The sequence below is a fragment of the Gorilla gorilla genome, chromosome 3, assembly GCF_029281585.2.
Source record: "Gorilla gorilla gorilla isolate KB3781 chromosome 3, NHGRI_mGorGor1-v2.1_pri, whole genome shotgun sequence".
NCBI classification, from domain to species: domain Eukaryota; kingdom Metazoa; phylum Chordata; class Mammalia; order Primates; family Hominidae; genus Gorilla; species Gorilla gorilla.
The window spans coordinates 179,149,347-179,168,339 of NC_073227.2; the positions used below are offsets into that span (position 1 = coordinate 179,149,347).

Consider the following 18,993-nt stretch of genomic DNA (forward strand, 5'->3'; position numbering starts at 1 on the left):
TATTAAAGCAAAATTTTCAAAAGATAAAAAACTGATTCGTATGAAAATGTTAAGTGAATATAAAGATTTTATTCAAATAATCAATTAATGATGGAACTGGTGAGATGGTAAAAACCATTTAAAAGAGTATTTCAAAAGCTAAATGTTTATAGGCAATATTAGGATAAGATTGTTGGACTAGATTTAAAACTGGTTAATGCCCAATTATTAAGGTTATCTCTTCCACCAGAAGGAAATTATTTGCATCTCTATGGAACAAAAGTCTACAAGTCTCTCCCCTCCTGCATTGTTAAGTAGCCTATGTAATAGAAAATTAATCCCAGCATTGCACTGAAAAAACACACAAAACTCTCTTCTGGCTATTTCCACGTTTCATATAATTTTTCTGACAAGTCAATTCTTTCTTTTTTTTCTTCCTTTTCAACATTTATTTTAGATGCAGGGGGTAAATGTGCTGGGTTGTTACCTGGGCATGCCGGGTGATGCTGAGGTTTGGGATATGAATGATCCCATCACCTAGGTGCTGAGCATAATAACCAAGAGTTAGTTTTTCAACACTTGTCCCCCTCTAGTAGTCCCAAGTGTCAATTTTTATCATCTTTATTTGACAAGTCAATTCTAGTTATCCTTCATGCATGAAAGTTCTTGATTATTGTTTATGATACTTAATTTTTTAAAAAAGGTCTTTATCATCTTTATTTGACCCATGTTCAATTTCCATATAATTTTCAGATGAATGCTCTAAATGTGTGCTTGTTCTGTGCTGACATAAACATAAGAATTTCACAAGACAGTGTGTAAATAAATCTACATCTAGGTATTTTATTCTTTATGTATAAGGTAAAGTATATTTAATGGCACAGTAGAACAAACAGGCTATGATTACAAGTCCAAAGATTACAAATATAATGATGATATCAAATATATGCACACACAAACACAATCCAACAAAATTCTTGACTCTCTTTCTTTTTTCACCGCTAAAGGTAGCAAACATTCCTCTGTACCTAGCTCTGAAAACACATCTACAAAAGCAAAAGAACTCATCTGCAAAATAAAAAGCACATATCTTTAATTTCTAATGTTTTATTATAGATTTTTAAGATACATATTTATTTTTATATTATTAGCTTAAAGAAAGTCACACAAGAATAAGCTTTTGCATGTCTGCTAAGGTAAATTATTATAATGTTTGTTATGAAGTTATAAATAAAACACATATTGTGCTTATGTGAATAAAACCACAGCATAATCGGAGTGCATTTGAAATGCACAGAGTATTCTCATTGTTTCAATAAGACAAAAGAAGAACATTACCTATTAGAATTAAAAGCCTGGCCTTCGGCTATCCATTAGTCAAAAATAATTCATCATGTATTACTCATTGATTACAAAACAAAATTGTTAAAAAGCAAAGGTGACTAAAATAAACATGTTCCTGGGCCTTTCATTTAATAAGCATTTTGGAATAACTGGAGGCAAATAAACAAAGTTAAACCCTCACATGGGAAGACCAGGCTGCCCAACAGCATTGTAGCTTGAGACTCAAAGTTAAAGCCAGCTTCTAAAAAGCCTGTTAGTCCTACCATCAATATGATAAATTTGGATAAAGATGGTAAAAAAAAAAAAAATGTTTTAAGCAGTAAAAATGCAAATACGCCACCTTGGTAAGACAGGATGTCAGGCAACTTGCCAAAAGAGTTATTTCAAGTCAGTGGCTCAAAGTAGGATTCTAGTCTCCAAACTTTTGTTAGGCTAATTTTCATTAAGAGGATGACTTATAAGAGAAGAAAAGGATCTTAAAAATCCCAGAGACAGTGAGTAAAAGTGGAGACTCAAAAGAGCCAAGGAGTACTATAAATCTGTAGAAGCAGAGGGAGACACTCGGGTCAATAGAGGGAAAACTGAAGAGGAAGATAATCCAAAGCTCAACTGTCCAGGGGGCGAGCACAGCCCATAAGGGTGCTAAAAGTAGTACATGAATGTGAGCCTAGAAAAGCTACAATTAGATTTTCAAATGATCTCTCTCTCCTTGGTCCATCTTCTCTTATACTTAAAACATTATTTTGACATTTTGTTCTACAATTGTATCAATTAGATCTATAGATTTTTTTTTCAAATCTAGCCTCTATTGTAATGTTGTTAGTAGTTCTCTTTCACACAGATATTGAGTTACCCTTGACCAGAACAAAGAAAATGTGGTGTATTTTAGCAATAACAGACGTAACCGTGAAAAGACAGGAGAGAATGTATTATAAACATTCTCAAATTGTATTTTTAAACTTTCAGGAAATGAAAAAGTCACAAATAGAACTTTTAAATAAGGAGTAGGATGTGTAAGGGCAGGAGGGTAATGGTAATCTATTCTGAATTTGAAACTCCATGTGAATATCTACCATATGTGATGATCTTGGATATTGGCAAAGGACATAAAGATGCAACACATGAACCTGATTTGTCCATGTCTTCCAATCTGATTTAAAAAGTGTTAGAAGGAGTTTGGAGGTGATTATTTGAGGCTTAATATTGTCCAAATTTACTGCTTTAGTTCTAGTCATGAGGAAAATTGATCAGACGCAGGTTTTAACTTATTTTGCTCATATTACTCATGTTGAAATAAGCCAGATAATATATTGAAACACACTCAATATTTGGACCAGTTCTCAATATCTGGGCAGTAACCATTAAACCAAATTAAATATAATTACATAGAACAAATTTTAAGGAATTCACTATTATTAATAAAATATACATAAATTATATCACATTGTTGGTAAAAGTAACAAAATTTTTAAAGAGACATCCATTTTAAAATGATACTCTGTAAGTACATTTTCAGATAGGTAACTTCATACTTTAGAATTATTTAATTTCTCATCCACTAGATACAAATTGGACCAAAATAGAGAGAGTAAAACTCTTTAACATATAAATTGTCAGATGTGAATGATTTCCATAGGGACAACAAAATAAATTTCTAAAAAGGAATGGAAAATACGATTCTTGTACTTAAATGGCTGATTTTTTATAGACACAATAGAAAATATGCTGGTGATTTTGCAAATAAACCAGCATTTCTGTTTAAATGTATGGTCAGCTCTGATGCTCTTGCAGGCTGTGGGCCTCAGTGTTCCAATGTAGAGTTGCCTCAGGGTAGTGTAGAGACTGCTGTATGTTAACAATTAGCAACAGAAAAACGTCAAGAATTGTTCCCATTAGTATTTGGTCAGAACAGTCAAAATGGCACAAAATATGGTTTATTAATGGAGTCAGTACCTCTGGTTTGCACTTTTCTATTAAACAACATGACAAATGTTTTCAAAACTTAGCTAGAATAATAACTGAAATTTCTGTTGTCAGATGTTCAGACTCACACATAGCATGATGTTAGAGAAAAATATAAACAAATATTTCTCAAGTAGTTTGTTTCTCAAAACCTTTTTAAGTATGCATACAGTGCTGAGTTCCATTACAGCTACTTGGTTAAAGTCATTTATTGTACGTATTCATCTACACTGCCTCATTGCTAAACGGGCTTGAGGTTGATGTGCTTGATTTAAAAACAAAACCAAAAATGCATAAATATATCTAACACCCTAGCCAGAAGATTCTTTTGTCATTCATTCATAGGTAATACTTTGACCCCGTGTGCATTGATATAGGTGATAAGAATTTTGGCTCTGTGTTCTATTACATCGATAAGCTTTTCAATTCCTTGTCTACCTCCTTGACTTTCCCAATACACTTTATCAAGAAACAGAGACTGAAGAAGTTTCTGCCGTAAGTGCTGGCTCTTCAAAACAGAAACTGCAGAAGCTGGAAACCTGAAAAGATAAAATGATATTTCAATCTTAGTAATTGCTTGGGAATAGTACTCCTTACCCAACTGTCCTGCCTTTCATTAATCTGTCATAAATCACACTAACAAATGGTATCTTTGAGAACCAAAACATTTTTGTTACTGCCAAGATGACACTTCTCTTAATAATAATATACTAGAAGAAAGTGTTTCCAGTGAACTGGATATTCTACACCATTCAGAACATGACAGACTTCTTACTTAAGGTCATTCCGTACACTCAAACAAAGGCATGGAATTGGAAAGGATTCTATTAGACTGGCAGAAATACTTTTCTTAGTCTTAGGCTCATTTCACCTGTGGAAACCCCTTTAATCTGTCAAGTAGAACAGTATCCTCAGATGTCTCAAGGTGGGATTTTATGCAAGAAAATATGAGAGACAAATTGATAATGACAACTTCAATAAAGTATTCTGCCTGAATAGAAGTTACACAACTGAATTTATGTGAAATAATAAAAAATGTGTGTACTAAAATGAGATAAGATTCATTCAAAAACATCAAATTAAAGAAAGAATTGTCTTTGAGTCATATCATACTCCTGGAGCTCTGAGGATTTAAGATCATTTTATTTAACTAGAGTATTAAGATGTTTTCAAATAAATTTAGCAAAACTCCAGTTTCAGAGAAAAGTTTTAGTTCCACAGTGAAAGTCTCTCTGGAAAACCTAAGACCAATTTAGAGGGGTCTTTGTTGAATTACCTTAAAAGAATGCATTGTGCTTGCTTTTCTTCATTTAGAAAGCCAGGAGTCCAGCATATACATTATCTGAAGGACTTAGCAAAATTTCTAGATCAAAAACATAAGTAATATTTTGCTAAATCCCCAATTTGACATTTCTCAACTTTCACTAAAATGCTGATAAAAGCACAGTAAAAATATTGTTTTAAGAGTACATTTCTAATAAACTCAGTTATACCTCAAAAACTATGGTAAGAACATATATACTTGCTTAAAGAGTACACTCTGCCAGAAATTTCAGGCCTTCTAAGCACCTCTTCCAAATTTCAATGGAGCACAATGGAGATGGCACAGAGGGTGCCCTAAAGCCGAGGATCAGGTGCTCCAGCAGTTCTGATGCTGCAGAAAGAACAAAGGCCACGGCGCCGGACATGCTCAATGCGTGTGAGGAAGTGCGGAATGAAAGAATGTTTATAAGACGCTCTGAGTTCCCTGAAGACATTACTATATAGTTTAGGGCCTCAACTTTAGGGGCTCTAGTATTAAGTAGCATTTTTGCTTTATGAAGTGTTAATAATCCATGAATTGTCAATTCTATAGCCCTTCAACTAATTTAGCTGTGGCAGAATGTATGAGATGAAATCGTTAAAACCATTAGATCTCCTTAGTGGCTAATCCTTTTCATAAAGGAAAGCAAAAATATTACCTGTCTCTGCACTACATTGATATAATAGTAGGAATATTCAATGCATAAATTGGGGGTTAGAAAAGCCTTCATTTTTGCTTTTCAATGTGTGAATTATATTTTCAAAGAAGATTTAACTTCAAACCCATTACTCCTTATAATGCATTTAAATGTAAATCTTCTTTGAAAGAAGAAATAAAGATATTCACATTTACATGAATGTATGAAATGGATGGACTGTATTCTTCAGGCACTCCTAATTCTAAGAGGGAATTTAGGGATTCAAGAAGACCCTGCGATATCACCTTAGTAAGTGATGTCTTAGGAAAGTAAATTTTCCGACACATAAAATTTCCTTAGCTTAAAAGAGAGAACCTGCCACATAACCTGCCTTCAATCCACAAAGAGATGTGAGAAACAAGTGTCAACAGGGCACGACCCGACAAAAACTTATAAAATCGCGTCTCATAACTCTCACAGGAACAGTATTGCTCTTAATGCTAAAGTACATAAAATCCATACCATGTAAATGCTCCAGAATATTATTAACAAGAGTAATGGTAACAGAGCACACCACAATTATTACAGAAATATGCACCAGAATATTATTAACAAGAGTAATAGTAACAGAGCACACCACAGTTACTACAGAAATAGCAACACAGTTATTACAGAAAAAAAAAATACTGGACTTGGATTTGGAAGACTTGGGTTCTAACCTCAATTTTAGACTTGCTCATGAGGTTTCCAGCAGTCACCTAGCTTCACACAGCTGGTTACCTATTTTACCAAAGAACCCTCTATTTTTAGGTCTCCACCCTACCGCAGTCTCTTAGTCAATCTGATTTCTGACTAAGATGGGAAGTATAGAGAGTGGCTCTGCCCACTAGGCAGTGGAGCTTGAAATCCAGCCACAATTTCCACTGCTGGGGTTGAACAGCTCACACTTTATAGCTGGGTTCTTGCCATTACTAAACGTCTAATTTCCTTTATTTCCAATAGATGTATGATCAAGTGTGCCATGAGCAACCACTGTGTTTTAACTTCTGCATTGCAGAACTCCTTCTTTGGTTCCCTCTCCACTCAGCATTCTTTCTGAGTCTTGTCGGATGTCCCCAGATCTTCGAGATCTTCCCTGAATTCTTGGTCAACCCTAAGTAAATAAATAATTCTTCCCTAACTAGCATCCATAAGCCCTCTCTTTCAGGTGTTAGATACTTTTCCCCTTAATCTATGGCTCCTTGAAGGATTTCAAAATGCTGAAAAATCCTCCTGCTGAATTCTACAGTCAGCTTTCCTTTGAGACTATGCCTTACTTACCAGATTGGCTGTCATTTTCCACTGCATTCATAAAAGTCACTTGAGTTCATTATGAATTTAGACATTCTGCCATGTCAATATTTGCACATCTATTAGTTCTTCCCATGTCCTATCTTATGCCTAATAATGGAGCCTCTGCCACCTGCTTATCCCTGCTCTGCCAAATCCTATGCCAGAGGTCCCTGCATTCTTCCAACAAAACCCACACGGATTTTCACAATGAGAACCAAGCAACATCATGAATGTGAAATGTAGCATGCGCTTTGTAGGCGGTATTGGTTGTTGATAGAGGCGCTATGGCTGCACTCTGGTTCTGTTCTTCTTGGGTTTGTTTCCCTTCTTGGGTCTCCATTCCCAGATTCCACATTCACAATTATTTTCAAGGGTCAAAATGATCAGATGTAAGATGTGAGTTTTCTCAGAACCTTGCTACTTATCTAACATAAATGTGATGTCCTGCAGATGTTACTATAAAACTTACTCTTTGATGCCTTCTAACAATTTGAAGTTTAAGTTATCTTCACTCCTGTCAAAGAAACCCTTGTTGTCTATAAAAACCAAATGCCTTGGGTCATGCTTTCGCTGGATAATGTGTGCTAGAGCCGCAGAACCTTGATCATCACATATTGGCCTCAATCCATTCTGTACACAGGCATCTTCCTTGCGAGGTCTGAATCCACAGCAATTTGTATCTAAGCGATTATAAATCTGTAGATGGAAAACACAAAATCCAAGATGCTGAGTGAAAACAAAACTTGGGAAAGTTACAAGATTTTCAAAGACCAGTGCTTTCTGAATAGCTGACTTGCCAGAATCTAAGAGGGCCGGGCTCATTTAATTAAAGGCAACTGTCAGAACAAGTCCAAGGTTCATATCCTTCTGACTCAGTCATAGTTATAAGCATTTCCAGCTTCTGCTAATAGGTCCAAAGTCAGATTATCCAAGTTAGGCATCTCCACCCTAAATATTCAAAGTTCCCACTGACATCACATACAGACACATGGCCAGCACAATCTCTGACTCCACGCACAGCAGAAGAAACACCATTGTACTTCTAAGTGTCTGGAAGGCTCTGTCTTGTTTTCTCCCTCAGGTGGCTTATGGGAAATTGGAGTTACTTCATTGCCACAAAAAAGTTTATTGCATCCCCTAGCCTATCTGGACTTCAGTATTACAGTAAGTTAACTTGAAATCACATAGAAGAAATCTATTGAAAAGATGTGAGACCCAATCATAAAACCTAAAAGCACTATCTAAATGGAGGCCACAGCTAGATTCTAAACATGTGAACAAAATGGGCCTACTGAAGTTTATTATGGGAGTTAAGGATACCACCCTATAGAAGAGGGTAACCAGATTAATTAGAAAAAGAAGAACTGTTTAATTCCATTTCCTTTGGGTAAGGAAAGAAATAATATTTATGAATCAGGTAAAATAAAGCCTGGGCAAAGGAATCAGATAAATTTAAGTCAAATCTCTGCTTTCACACTTCTGAGCTCTGCAACCTTGTGTAGATTCCTTTCCATCACCGACTCTCAATGTAAACGCCTGAGTAACAGGAATGATACTCTTTACCTTGAACACCTGGTAGAAAGATTGATGAAAATATGTGTACACACTCCGTCCCTGTCCCAAGCATCTATAAGACACTCAAAAAATGAAAACTACTGTTACTCTTATTGAAACACACCTACATACCATCCAAAGTTATTTATCTCAAAACAAGCTTCTAAGACAAAGAGTAATCTATCCATTTTAAATGAAGAAAAATTCAGCCTCAGAGACATTAAGTAACCTGCCCTGGGTAGAATATTAGTAAGTAAGTAGCAAAGTTAGGATTTAGACATGGATTTGTTTGTCTCCAAAATTCCACGATTTTTTTCCCCAGTACGTCATATTGAATGGTTTTAGGCTAACTAGTCAAAAGATGGCTAGACAGACACTGCCACTTTTATTCTTTTGGTATTAAATTCCCATCTTTTTCTCATCCTCCTGTGTTTCTGCAGCTCCCATGGAGCTGTCTAGGAGACCAGCTGCTTAGAAAGGGACGCCGAAAAGCAGTGCCAAAATTTAGCCTACTTTGGAATGATCATTTATTCATTTATCCAACAAACACTTATTGAACATCTTCTACATCCTATCAGTGAGCTAGGCACCAAGGCAAATGTTACCCATGGTCAGCACCTCTCCACCATTACCACTTCCAATGGAAAATTGAAATGGTTATTTAGTTTTCCTTTGCTACCAGAACAAGCTTCAAGAACTGGACAAAGGACTTTCTTCTCTGTTTTCTGTATGTAAATGGACTTTGTATCAAATAGCATGCTTGAGATCAAGGATTGTAAGAGAAGTTAGCATAAGCCAATTTTCTATGAAGTTTATGTAAAGCTGGTCACATGTGTGGCAAGCGAGAGACCAAGCATTTGCACCAGTCAAAGGGTACACTGCTGGCCTAGAAACAGTCACAGAAAAGGAGGGTTCTGTCAAGATTGGTTCCAAACCACTGATCCATGGGACCATAAGTCTAACCCATAGTTTATCCAAAAAGTCACATAGACTGACTCCAGGGAACAGTAAGTTACCACTGCTTGTTAATCTGCATTTGATTGACATGAGAATAAGAAGGTTTCCCAAAGGTGAGCAAGAGTGCCCCAAGCAAATCACTGTAGGTTAGAATAGCACATGAAATGAAAAAAGCACAAATTAGAAACTTTTAGAGAACTTTATTGAGCCCTTTCTTCTCAATTTCAGTCATTTTATGCAGTACCTTCACTGACTTTGAGTATAAGAGAAATCAAATGATATAAAAGAGACTGCATTTGATTGCCAATTATTTAAGTTAAGGTCAGAAAGAACATGAAAACTAACTTTTCTATAAGCTGCTTCCCATTCAATCACCCCTTTTTTAAAATACACATTAACTAATGATTCTCAGAGAATCTGTGTACCATTTTATCATCATTGTTTTATCTAGTCACATTAACATTAAAAATAAAAAAACTTAAATCTTATTTAATTTTGACTAAATATCAAAGTCTATTATATTGGACATATGTGTTTTGAATATAACCCGTAAAGAAAACGCTACCAAACATTTCTTAAATGCTTCTTCAAACCCTTAATTCTTCCATCATTGTGGATTTCATAGTAGTGGGGAAAGGACTAAGATACATAACTACATTTGTACTGTTTCTATAACAAAACCATGGATATCATATATTAATGTTAAATAATAAGCTCTTTAGAGATAAGGCCCTTTCAGTACTTCTGTAAACATTATATTTTTCTATTTTTAAACTACACAAAAGCATTAAAAGTTAAAGATTGAAAAGATTGATTTAGGTCATCTTTTTATTGCCTTACCAACATTAGATTGTTTGCTACAGTGTACTTTTAAAGTACTTCATCTGATCTAATTTTGAATCACTCAACAGTCTGTGATGATTTCACCACCTCCCTGACAGACTGTTGTGCCATTCAGATCTAAGAGACATTATTACTGAAAACAGGTGTGTGCATTCAGCCCAACTTCTCTTATAGAAAATGTTGCCACTCATTTTTTTCAGATCTATATATGTACTTGATGGGCATATGTGTGTGTGTGTGTGTGCACGCGTGCGCGCAAACACTGTGTGTACACCTGCAGATGTAAAATCAGCTGTAAGGTCTCAAATAATCTAGGTTTTACTTTGTTTTCCTTATGCTCCAACTATAGTAAATTATGTCTTTGTATTATTGCCCTTGTCTAGCAAGGGCTTACGTACCTCTTAATTCATGTTCTCTAGCTCTTCTCAGAATTTTGTTTATAGGCTTCCTTTTGAATTCATATTCAATATACCAAAAAAAACTTGACCACAAAAACATAATCTACTCCCTTAAATTCAGTGCCATTTTGTTAGGCAGTTAATTTAGTTTTCTATTGAGCATATTTATGCTTACTTTTAAGACAGCTTATCTATTTTTTAAAGCCTAATAAAGCATATCCTACATAGCTATGAATCCATAATATGGTTTTAATATACTTGTTTAGTGCACACTTAAAACATTCACTTAACTACTGCATGATTAAGCACTGTAGTGTACATCTACATGTCTGCGTAGGTAATTATCCTACAAAGAAGGCTATTTGGGGATACATTTTGTCAGCTAAGCAATAATGAGTGTTAGTCCTCATTATTGCTGCTTGTTCAAATTCACATCTTATTCTTTAAAACAGGAATATCTTTTCCAAAACTAATCTTCTGCATCTTAAAATACTGCCAATCACCATTTTCCATAAAATGAGTCTTTCCTTTCTTAGGAAAATACATCTTTTCAATGTTTACCTAACTAAAATTATACTCAGAAAAACCCAGGTGTTCCAGCCAAATTTTTTGGTGGTGGTGGTGGGATATTTTTAGATATATTTCCTTCTTCTAAAGTTTTTTTTAAATTCCATTTTCCTTTGGTAGTGTTAGTTTTGCCTGTAGGAAAAAAGCATTTCATGAGTGATTCAACTTATGCTTGCAGCACCTACACAAGGGTGCCTCTGCAGCACTGTCCTAGTTCACCAAAACCCATTAGAAATCTGCAGAAACCTAAAGATGTTCCATCCCTATGCACACTACCCACACCAGCTATGTCTTCAAAAATGGGCCTATCAAGAAATTGTGTCAGTTTCTTCACATCTTCTTTTTCCTCAAAACAGTATGATTAAATCACTAATTTCAGGCAATGCTTGGATGAAGGCAATAAAAAGTACTATATTTTGGCCGAGCATGCTGGCTCATGCCTGTAATCCCAGCACTTTGGAAGGCTGAGGTGGGTGGGTCACAAGGTCAGGAGTTTGAGACCAGCCTGGCCAACATGGTGAAACCCCATCTCTACTAAAGATACCAGGCGTGGTGGCACACGCCTGTAATCCCAGCTACTCAGGAGGCTGAGGCAGGAGAATCACTTGAACCCGGGAAGTGGAGCTTGCAGTGAGCCGAGATCGCCCCATTGCACTCCAGCATGGGTGACAGGGTGAGACTCCATCTCAAAAAAAAAAAAAAAAAAAGTACTATATTTTTATTTTATTTATATATATAAAATGCTGCTAATATTAATAATAAAAATATTAATAGCAGTTTTATATTGAGTGTTTAGTATGTGCCAGGAACTTAATGCTTCACGTGTATTATTTCATTTAATCCTCATAGTAACCTTAAGACATAGGTGATACCAATAGTCTCATTTGATAAATGAGGAAACTGAGGCAAAAAAGGGCTAGTTGACCTCCCCAAGGCCCCTCAACTCTTAAATGACACAACTCAGGATTCCAGTCCAGGTATCTACAGCTTTAAAGTCCATGCTCTTATCCATCCTGATTGTATCTCTCGGGGGTAGTCTCCAAAACGATACTGCAAAAAGGAGGCGCATTTGTGTAGAACGTTAAATGATACTGAATTTAAAATATTAGTTATAAAGGTTTCATCAGAAATACAAAGAACTTCTGTAGGATTTCAGAGAAAAACTCATGAAGGAGATGACATTACAGTTAAATTTTAAGAGCCAGGCAGTGTTAGCTAAAAACCAGGCAAAGGCATGGAGGTAAGAAATCCAAAGGCATCTTTAGAGATACAATGAGTGTATTTGGCCAGTGCTTCTCTATGTAGACTATTGTTTTGTTTAAAAAAATGATTAATCATCAGAGAAATAAAGTTTTTGAAATGGAAAATACCAGATAAACATCTTGTTAGATTCAGCAGACAAAATTATTCTATCAAATTATTATCAAAGTTTCTAAATGCTTACTTGTAACTTTGCATTATCTCATCATGAACTGGTATAAAGTGGCATGGGTCCTTGGATCATACTGTGAGTAGCGCAATAGGAGACCACATTACTGAGAGTAAAGGGAACATTAGGGCAGGTAGTCAGATAGAAAGGTGAAGAAGAGTATTGTTAGCTAGGTGCAGTTATGTGCACCTACAGTCCCAGCTACTCAAGAGGCTGAGACAGGAGAATTGCTTGAGCCCAGGAGTTCAAATCGAGCCTGGGCAACATAGCAGGACCCCCAGAAAATGCACTGTGCCTATAAAAAAAAAAGCTAAAATTTTTTTATGTGTCTGCAAGTTTCATTTTTATTTTCTCATGCAGAGCTGGAAGAAAGGTTAAAGGCAAGAGGGTAGGGCATCAGGTGAAAACAGTAAAAGAATGACAACTAAAGGAAACACAGGCAGAATGTGCTTGACAGCTAAAAACAGGGTAAAATGAGGATGTTCTTCCTAACATAGGTAGGAAATTCCCATCATCCAAATGTTATTCTCATTCAAATCTGTTAGTTAAATTAGATAAACTTCTGTTTTTCCACCTCTGTTTTCCACCTCTTTAAGGGTCTAAGTGAGGGTATAATCACAAGTGTGTATGTAGGTGTGTGTGTTTCTGGTTTGGTAAGTCAGCATCTTAAGGTCCTCACCATCTCTTTTCAAATGATCTGTTTTTAGCATTTAAAAACTGCATCTTTAGAAAGAAGAATGCATATCAGAGAGAAAGTATAAATATGCAGTAAGACATGTAATTGGTGGAATTTAACATTCACCATAGTATTTCACCCAATGCCTAGCACATAGTAGGTACTCAATAAATGTTTGTTATTGAATGAACCCTGCTGAAAGTTGGCACCCACTTTGTATTTGGCTATTTACAATGCTCCTCCAAAGCACTGTTTTGTATTGGGAAGAGTCAAATAAACAAAATGATGGTGGCTTATCAAGATAACGGATTTTTTTTAGTGCAGCATACACTGAATAAAGTGCAAAAAAAATTGAACAGGCCAAATAATGGAATGGCCTGTGCTTGTTATGTGCTTTTGGTTAGTTTCTTTATGTGGGTTTAAATTAACTAACCATGGATAACGAATTCTTATATCTCACAGAGGGTCCGCCATAATGCCATGTATGTAATAGGCATTCAATAAATACATACTAGGCAGGTTGACAGAAATAACCAAAGGAAATGCTTTTCTATAATTAGCAGTTTTCTGGAAGATTTCTTTCAATCCAAGTTACCTCATTGGATATCTCATTTAGAAAAAAGTTCCATTTTCAACAATTATTTTAATTATTTCAAAAAGGGAAAAAGACAGTGAGAATCGTTATCATTACCAGCATCCCTTCAGACAGACAGATACAAAAACACATGGACTTATTTGTTTATCAGCTAATAACTTACACTGGAAAATCCCTTTACATGAATTTGTCTTGATGAAAACCATTGTATGGTTGCCATATTATCAATAGAACTAGAGTTGGCCCCATGTAGTCTAATGAGTGTATAAAGGGACACTAGATTGTAGAGAATGCAACCTCGGACAAATCCCACAATCCCATGGCACTTGTTAATATAGACATAGCCTCTTGCTTGGGGAGCTATACAAAGCAAAAGCCCACAGTATTCCCCCCCCGCTCCACCCCCGCCAGCACCTGTATCACCTGCGAACTCTCACCGCACAAAATAATGAATTTCATTTTTGTTCTCTGCTGCCATGACAACAGGTGCCTGTTAAATTAGTGAGCATGCATATGTGACTTGAAGAGCAGTTGATGAATGAAGAGAAATGTAAAAATAGTCTGCAATATAGAAATCTAACAATGGGCATAGGCTCCCTTGTGCCTCTGCCTCTGTAAAGAGCATTCATTGCTCTATTCCACCTCTACTTTAGAATTCCATGTTTAAAAATAAATGTCAGTGTATACCAACCCAGGGAAGAATCTCTAGTTTCTTCCACATTAATAAATGACACATAATGATGCAGTATTTCTTTATGTATAAGTAAAAATATTCTAAGGTTATTATACATTTGGATCAATTTCTATAGCTGCAATGTTTAAAATCCATATACTGCACCTCTCAATAAGAACCAGAAGCCAAACATCACTATGCCCCAGAAAGACTGGAGTCACCAGGCAAGCAACAATCTATTTTTGGAGAAAGAAAATTTATGTTCTATAATTTGCACAAGCAGGGATACATGAAAATAGTCTCTGTCAAAGACACATCCATTTTCCTGTAAAGATTTAAAAAGAACACTCAGACTAAAAAAAATTTTTGCATTTTATGAAATTCTGATTTATAGAATGAATTGCTATTAGGCAATAAATTTAACATGGAAATGAAATAACCTTATTGTAATAAAATTTTTAAATGCTTTCTTCAGTGAAGTAAAGCACTACTATTTGGAACTAAATCTATAAAATCAAATTAGAAATAAGTAAAACATGTTCATTTATATCTGAAGGAATAGTATCACTGAAAACCTTCTTTTGCTTAACTCGATGTGTATTACTTTTATTACTAACATAGAATTTCTATCCATTTTTTTCTATAATATAGATTTTTAAAGGAAAATGACAAAAATAAGTAAAGATAAGCTAAATGACTATATTAAAACTCAGTTTTGGTTATGGTTAACAGAACCTAATGTAGCAAACAAATCTAATAGCTATTTTAACTTATACTTTTTTATAAAAATCAGTTCTCTTTTGAAAAAATAAATTAATTTTGACAGCCTAATTATTTTCTGGCCACTAAAAATAAATTTTGCTTTTATGAGTTAAACTTTTCTTAAAAATTACTTTTACATATACATATAGAATTTTCCATTCTATGTTTCTATGCTTCTTGGGTTAGAAAACAGCTACAAAATGAAGCCCTTTAAATAACCTTGCTAAAATATTTCAGAATTCTGCTAAAGCACTGTACATTAAAAGTTCCTAATCATCAAAATAATCCAGAATAGTATATATTTTTCCCATATTACAATTGAAGAAAAACGTTCAGAGAGGATAGCAACCTGCCTAAGGAGATAAAACGAGTGACTCGTGTGGATTTCAAAAACATCCGCCTGCCTACCACGATGCTTGCCCTGCTAGAAAAGACAAAGTTCTTGCTTTCATGAAGATTACAACTTAATTCCTCTAAGAATGATTCACTGGGTATTCTCTATAGCAACCAGCATTATACTTTATACAGTGCAGGTACTTTATAAATGTTTGTTGAAAGAAATCAAAGAACGCATACTAGCTCCACTCAGCTCACTCATTGAAACAGAATGCAGACAGCGATCTACTAAAAGGTCTGTTTTCCCCTACCCATCCTTTTGTGGCAATCTCAAAATCTTAAAATCACAGAATCTTAGAATCACAGAAATGTAATACCTTTGAAGTTACTAGATCTTATATAGACAAAAGGGAGTTTATTTCAGAAAAGATAACCTAGAGCAGTGGTCTTCAAACTTTTGATTTCAGAATTCTTTGACACTCTTAAAAATTACTGAGGACCCCCTAAGAGTATTCATTTGTGGTTATTTACCATATTAAATGAAAAATTAAAGCCAAGAATTTAAAAAATAAGTATGCATTAAGTTCATATAAAAATAATCTATCATATGTTAATATAAATAAGATATTTTAAAGGAACTTGCTATACTTTCCAAACAAATGAGAGAAGTGGAATTGTTCTTTCAAGTTAAAATGGCATTTAATGAAAAAAGCAGCTAGTTCAGCTCACAATTCAAACAATTACATAAGTGGTTTCCTCAAGACAACCATTGCACTACGGGATACAGTCGATGTGCTTTACACATTCTCATTTTGTGACACAGGATATTAAAAAGACAGGGACTTACAGGTAGAGATTTTTAAAAATTAATAGATTTTCATTGCTTCAAGAAAAATTTTAAGGGAATCTGGCATTTATTTCATGTGCTGTTTTTCTTCCTGTGACTGCAGTGGCAGTGAAGAGTACAATGACCACTGGTATAGTTTGGTGCCTGCCTTTATTCATGCTAAAGCATCAACAGATTTAACCACTACTGCATATATCAACACTGAAAAAAGTGAAAAATCAAAGGTCTCAGCATTACTGTGAAAATAGTTTTGCCCTTATGGACTCCCAGAAAGGCACACAAAAACCATGCCCCAAACAGTTCCATTCAATTTGACCATACAACAGTAATAATTCTTGGAAGCTCCATATATCTCTTAGTGATATGTGTCCATAAACATCATTAATATGGTTGGGAAGAGCATGAAACTAATAGAATACTTATCCTACTTTTGTACTGGTTGAACCAGCTCTCACTTAACCCTTAACCCTCTCTGAATATACTTCTTCATTAGCCAATAATGAGTCATAAATTTTAAAAAATACATACAAAAACCATATACATTGAGCCCAATGAGCATCTGCCTGCCCTCTCAGATGTTCCTATGAAAACACTATCACATTCATTTTTCCAAAACTGTTATATTTGCACCCTACCAGACTTACTCAGAGGCTCAGTGCTTTGACCTCTTGCTTTGCTCGAGCATACCCATCAAGGTTGGTTTCAGACTGTCTATGGTTCAATGGCACAGGCTTAGTGAAGAAGCCAATCCCAAAAGCTAGTCCCAGCAATACATTAAACAATGCTTGAATCTCAAATGGTTATTTATGAAATCACACAGGCTTCCTCAAGTCTCTCATCTTTCTAGCCCAGCTATGTCTATAACTAGACTTACAACTGAAGCATACTAACTATGCACTGATCAATTTCAACATAGTCTAAAACATTCACCACAAGGGTGGAAATAAGCAAAAGAGACATAAAATTTAAAAATATGTACTGCAGTTTTGATTAATAATAAAATTAGAATGAATCCAGTAATGCTCAACTGGTTGTCACTTAGCAATTTGAAATTATAAATATAACATATTTGATCAGACATTTCCTTCTTTAATTCAGACGGATTCAAGAGCAAAGACTTATGTTAACCAACTTTCTAGACTACATGTTATGCAGATGAGGCTTTAGAAAAACAACGCCAGCAATCTCTAAGCATGAGTGCTAGATAGTAGGTGGAAAGAATGTATTAAGTTCTAGAGGCTTTCAAGTTGGAAGCAGACATGTGAGGAATCTATATGTTTCTTAATGGAAGAGATATGCTTTGAGACAAAGATCAGTCTGAAAAGGATGTGTACCAGCACATGTTATAATGACCCATGTTCTATTACAGAGGCATAGCTTATGAGATACTGGGCCTCAATAACCAGAATGTATCAGAAAACATTCAGAAGTACCTTCTGGTTATTGAGGACAGGTATCTCATAAGCTATGCCTCTATAATGAACATGAGTTAGGGTGGCTAGGCTATTCTTTTTCTTAAAGTTGCCTTCATGAAAAATTGCTTAAATTATGTGAAGTGAGAGAATGTGGTCTTAAAAGTCAAGTCTCCACTAGAAAAATGATGTTAATGCCCAAAAGGGAGATTCATAGGTCAGTGCCTTTGTATTTACTTTTTTTTTTTTTTTTTTTTTGAAACGGAGTCTCGCTCTGTCGCACAGGCTGGAGTGCAGTGACGCGATCTCGGCTCACTGCAAGCTCCGCCTCCCGGGTTCACGCCATTCTCCTGCCTCAGCTTCCCGAGTACCTGGGACTGCAGGCGCCCGCCACCACGCCAGACTAATTTTTCTGTATTTTTACTAGAGACGGGGTTTCACTGTGTTAGCCAGGATGGTTTCGATGTCCTGACCTCGTGATCAGCCCGCCTCGGCCTCCCAAAGTGCTGGGATTACAAGCGTGAGCCACCGCGCCCGGCCGATGTTGTGGTTTCTTACAGCACCAAATACCATAATGAGCAGCTCCACACTGTAGAACATTCAAAGAAAGACCTATATAATCTCTACCACTAAAGGCAGTGGTGACCATGAACAAGAGTGTGAGGCATATTTAATCAACAGTGGATAGACCAAACTACAACACACACACATGCACACACACACACACCTTATGAGGAACTAGTGGCAGACAAGATTGGAAAGTCAGCAAATTAGGTCATTGGATTTATTAAAAGCAATGCTATTTTTTTTCTATATAAACTGTACCCCTGGATAACCAAACAGGACATGAGGTGAAATTTCTCTTTAAAGAAGTAGTCTAACTAATAAATGAAGAATTAATGATATAATTAATATATCACCATTTTTCAATTCCCAGTGAACTGGTGGATCAATGTGAACATCAATAGCTGCTATTATCAGAGAAAGGACTAACCAGATATGATGTCTTCTGATAAAAGAACACACCACTATCTACAAAGAAGACTTGACAAAATAAATCAAATCTAAATTTGATCATCAATTCAACACCAATCTATAGGGAACACAGACAAAGGAAGGGTAAAAGAAAGGCACCACAAAAGTATAACCAGCAAAATCGAGAGTGTGAACTCTACAAAACAAATGATCTGGTTTCTTCAACAAGCTATTGAAAGGGAAGAGATAAGATATAGAGATGAAGTCCATTGATTAAAAGACACACCAACCAATCACAAAGTGTGGGCATTACTTAAATCTTGATTCAAATAAACAAACTGAAATATATAAATGACACTTATGAAACAAAAATGTGGCCACTGATTGGATATTTGACTAAATCACTGCTCAA

The 18,993-nt window shown here is 35.5% G+C and overlaps 1 protein-coding gene across 2 annotated transcripts in view; it reads right to left on the reverse strand.

Annotated features, from left to right (window-relative positions):
* Nucleotides 1-798: 798 nt before the first annotated feature.
* The window catches only part of GASK1B (golgi associated kinase 1B), a 40,943-nt gene continuing 22,748 nt past the window's right edge, over nucleotides 799-18,993 (reverse strand). For both annotated transcript variants that reach the window (XM_004040566.5, XM_055384759.2), the window contains exons 4-5: nucleotides 7,027-7,253; nucleotides 799-3,824 (exon numbers count right to left, since the gene is read on the reverse strand). In XM_004040566.5, coding sequence (XP_004040614.5) covers nucleotides 3,617-3,824; nucleotides 7,027-7,253 — 435 coding nt within the window. In that variant the 3' untranslated portion in view covers nucleotides 799-3,616. The remainder of the gene's footprint in view (nucleotides 3,825-7,026; nucleotides 7,254-18,993) is intronic.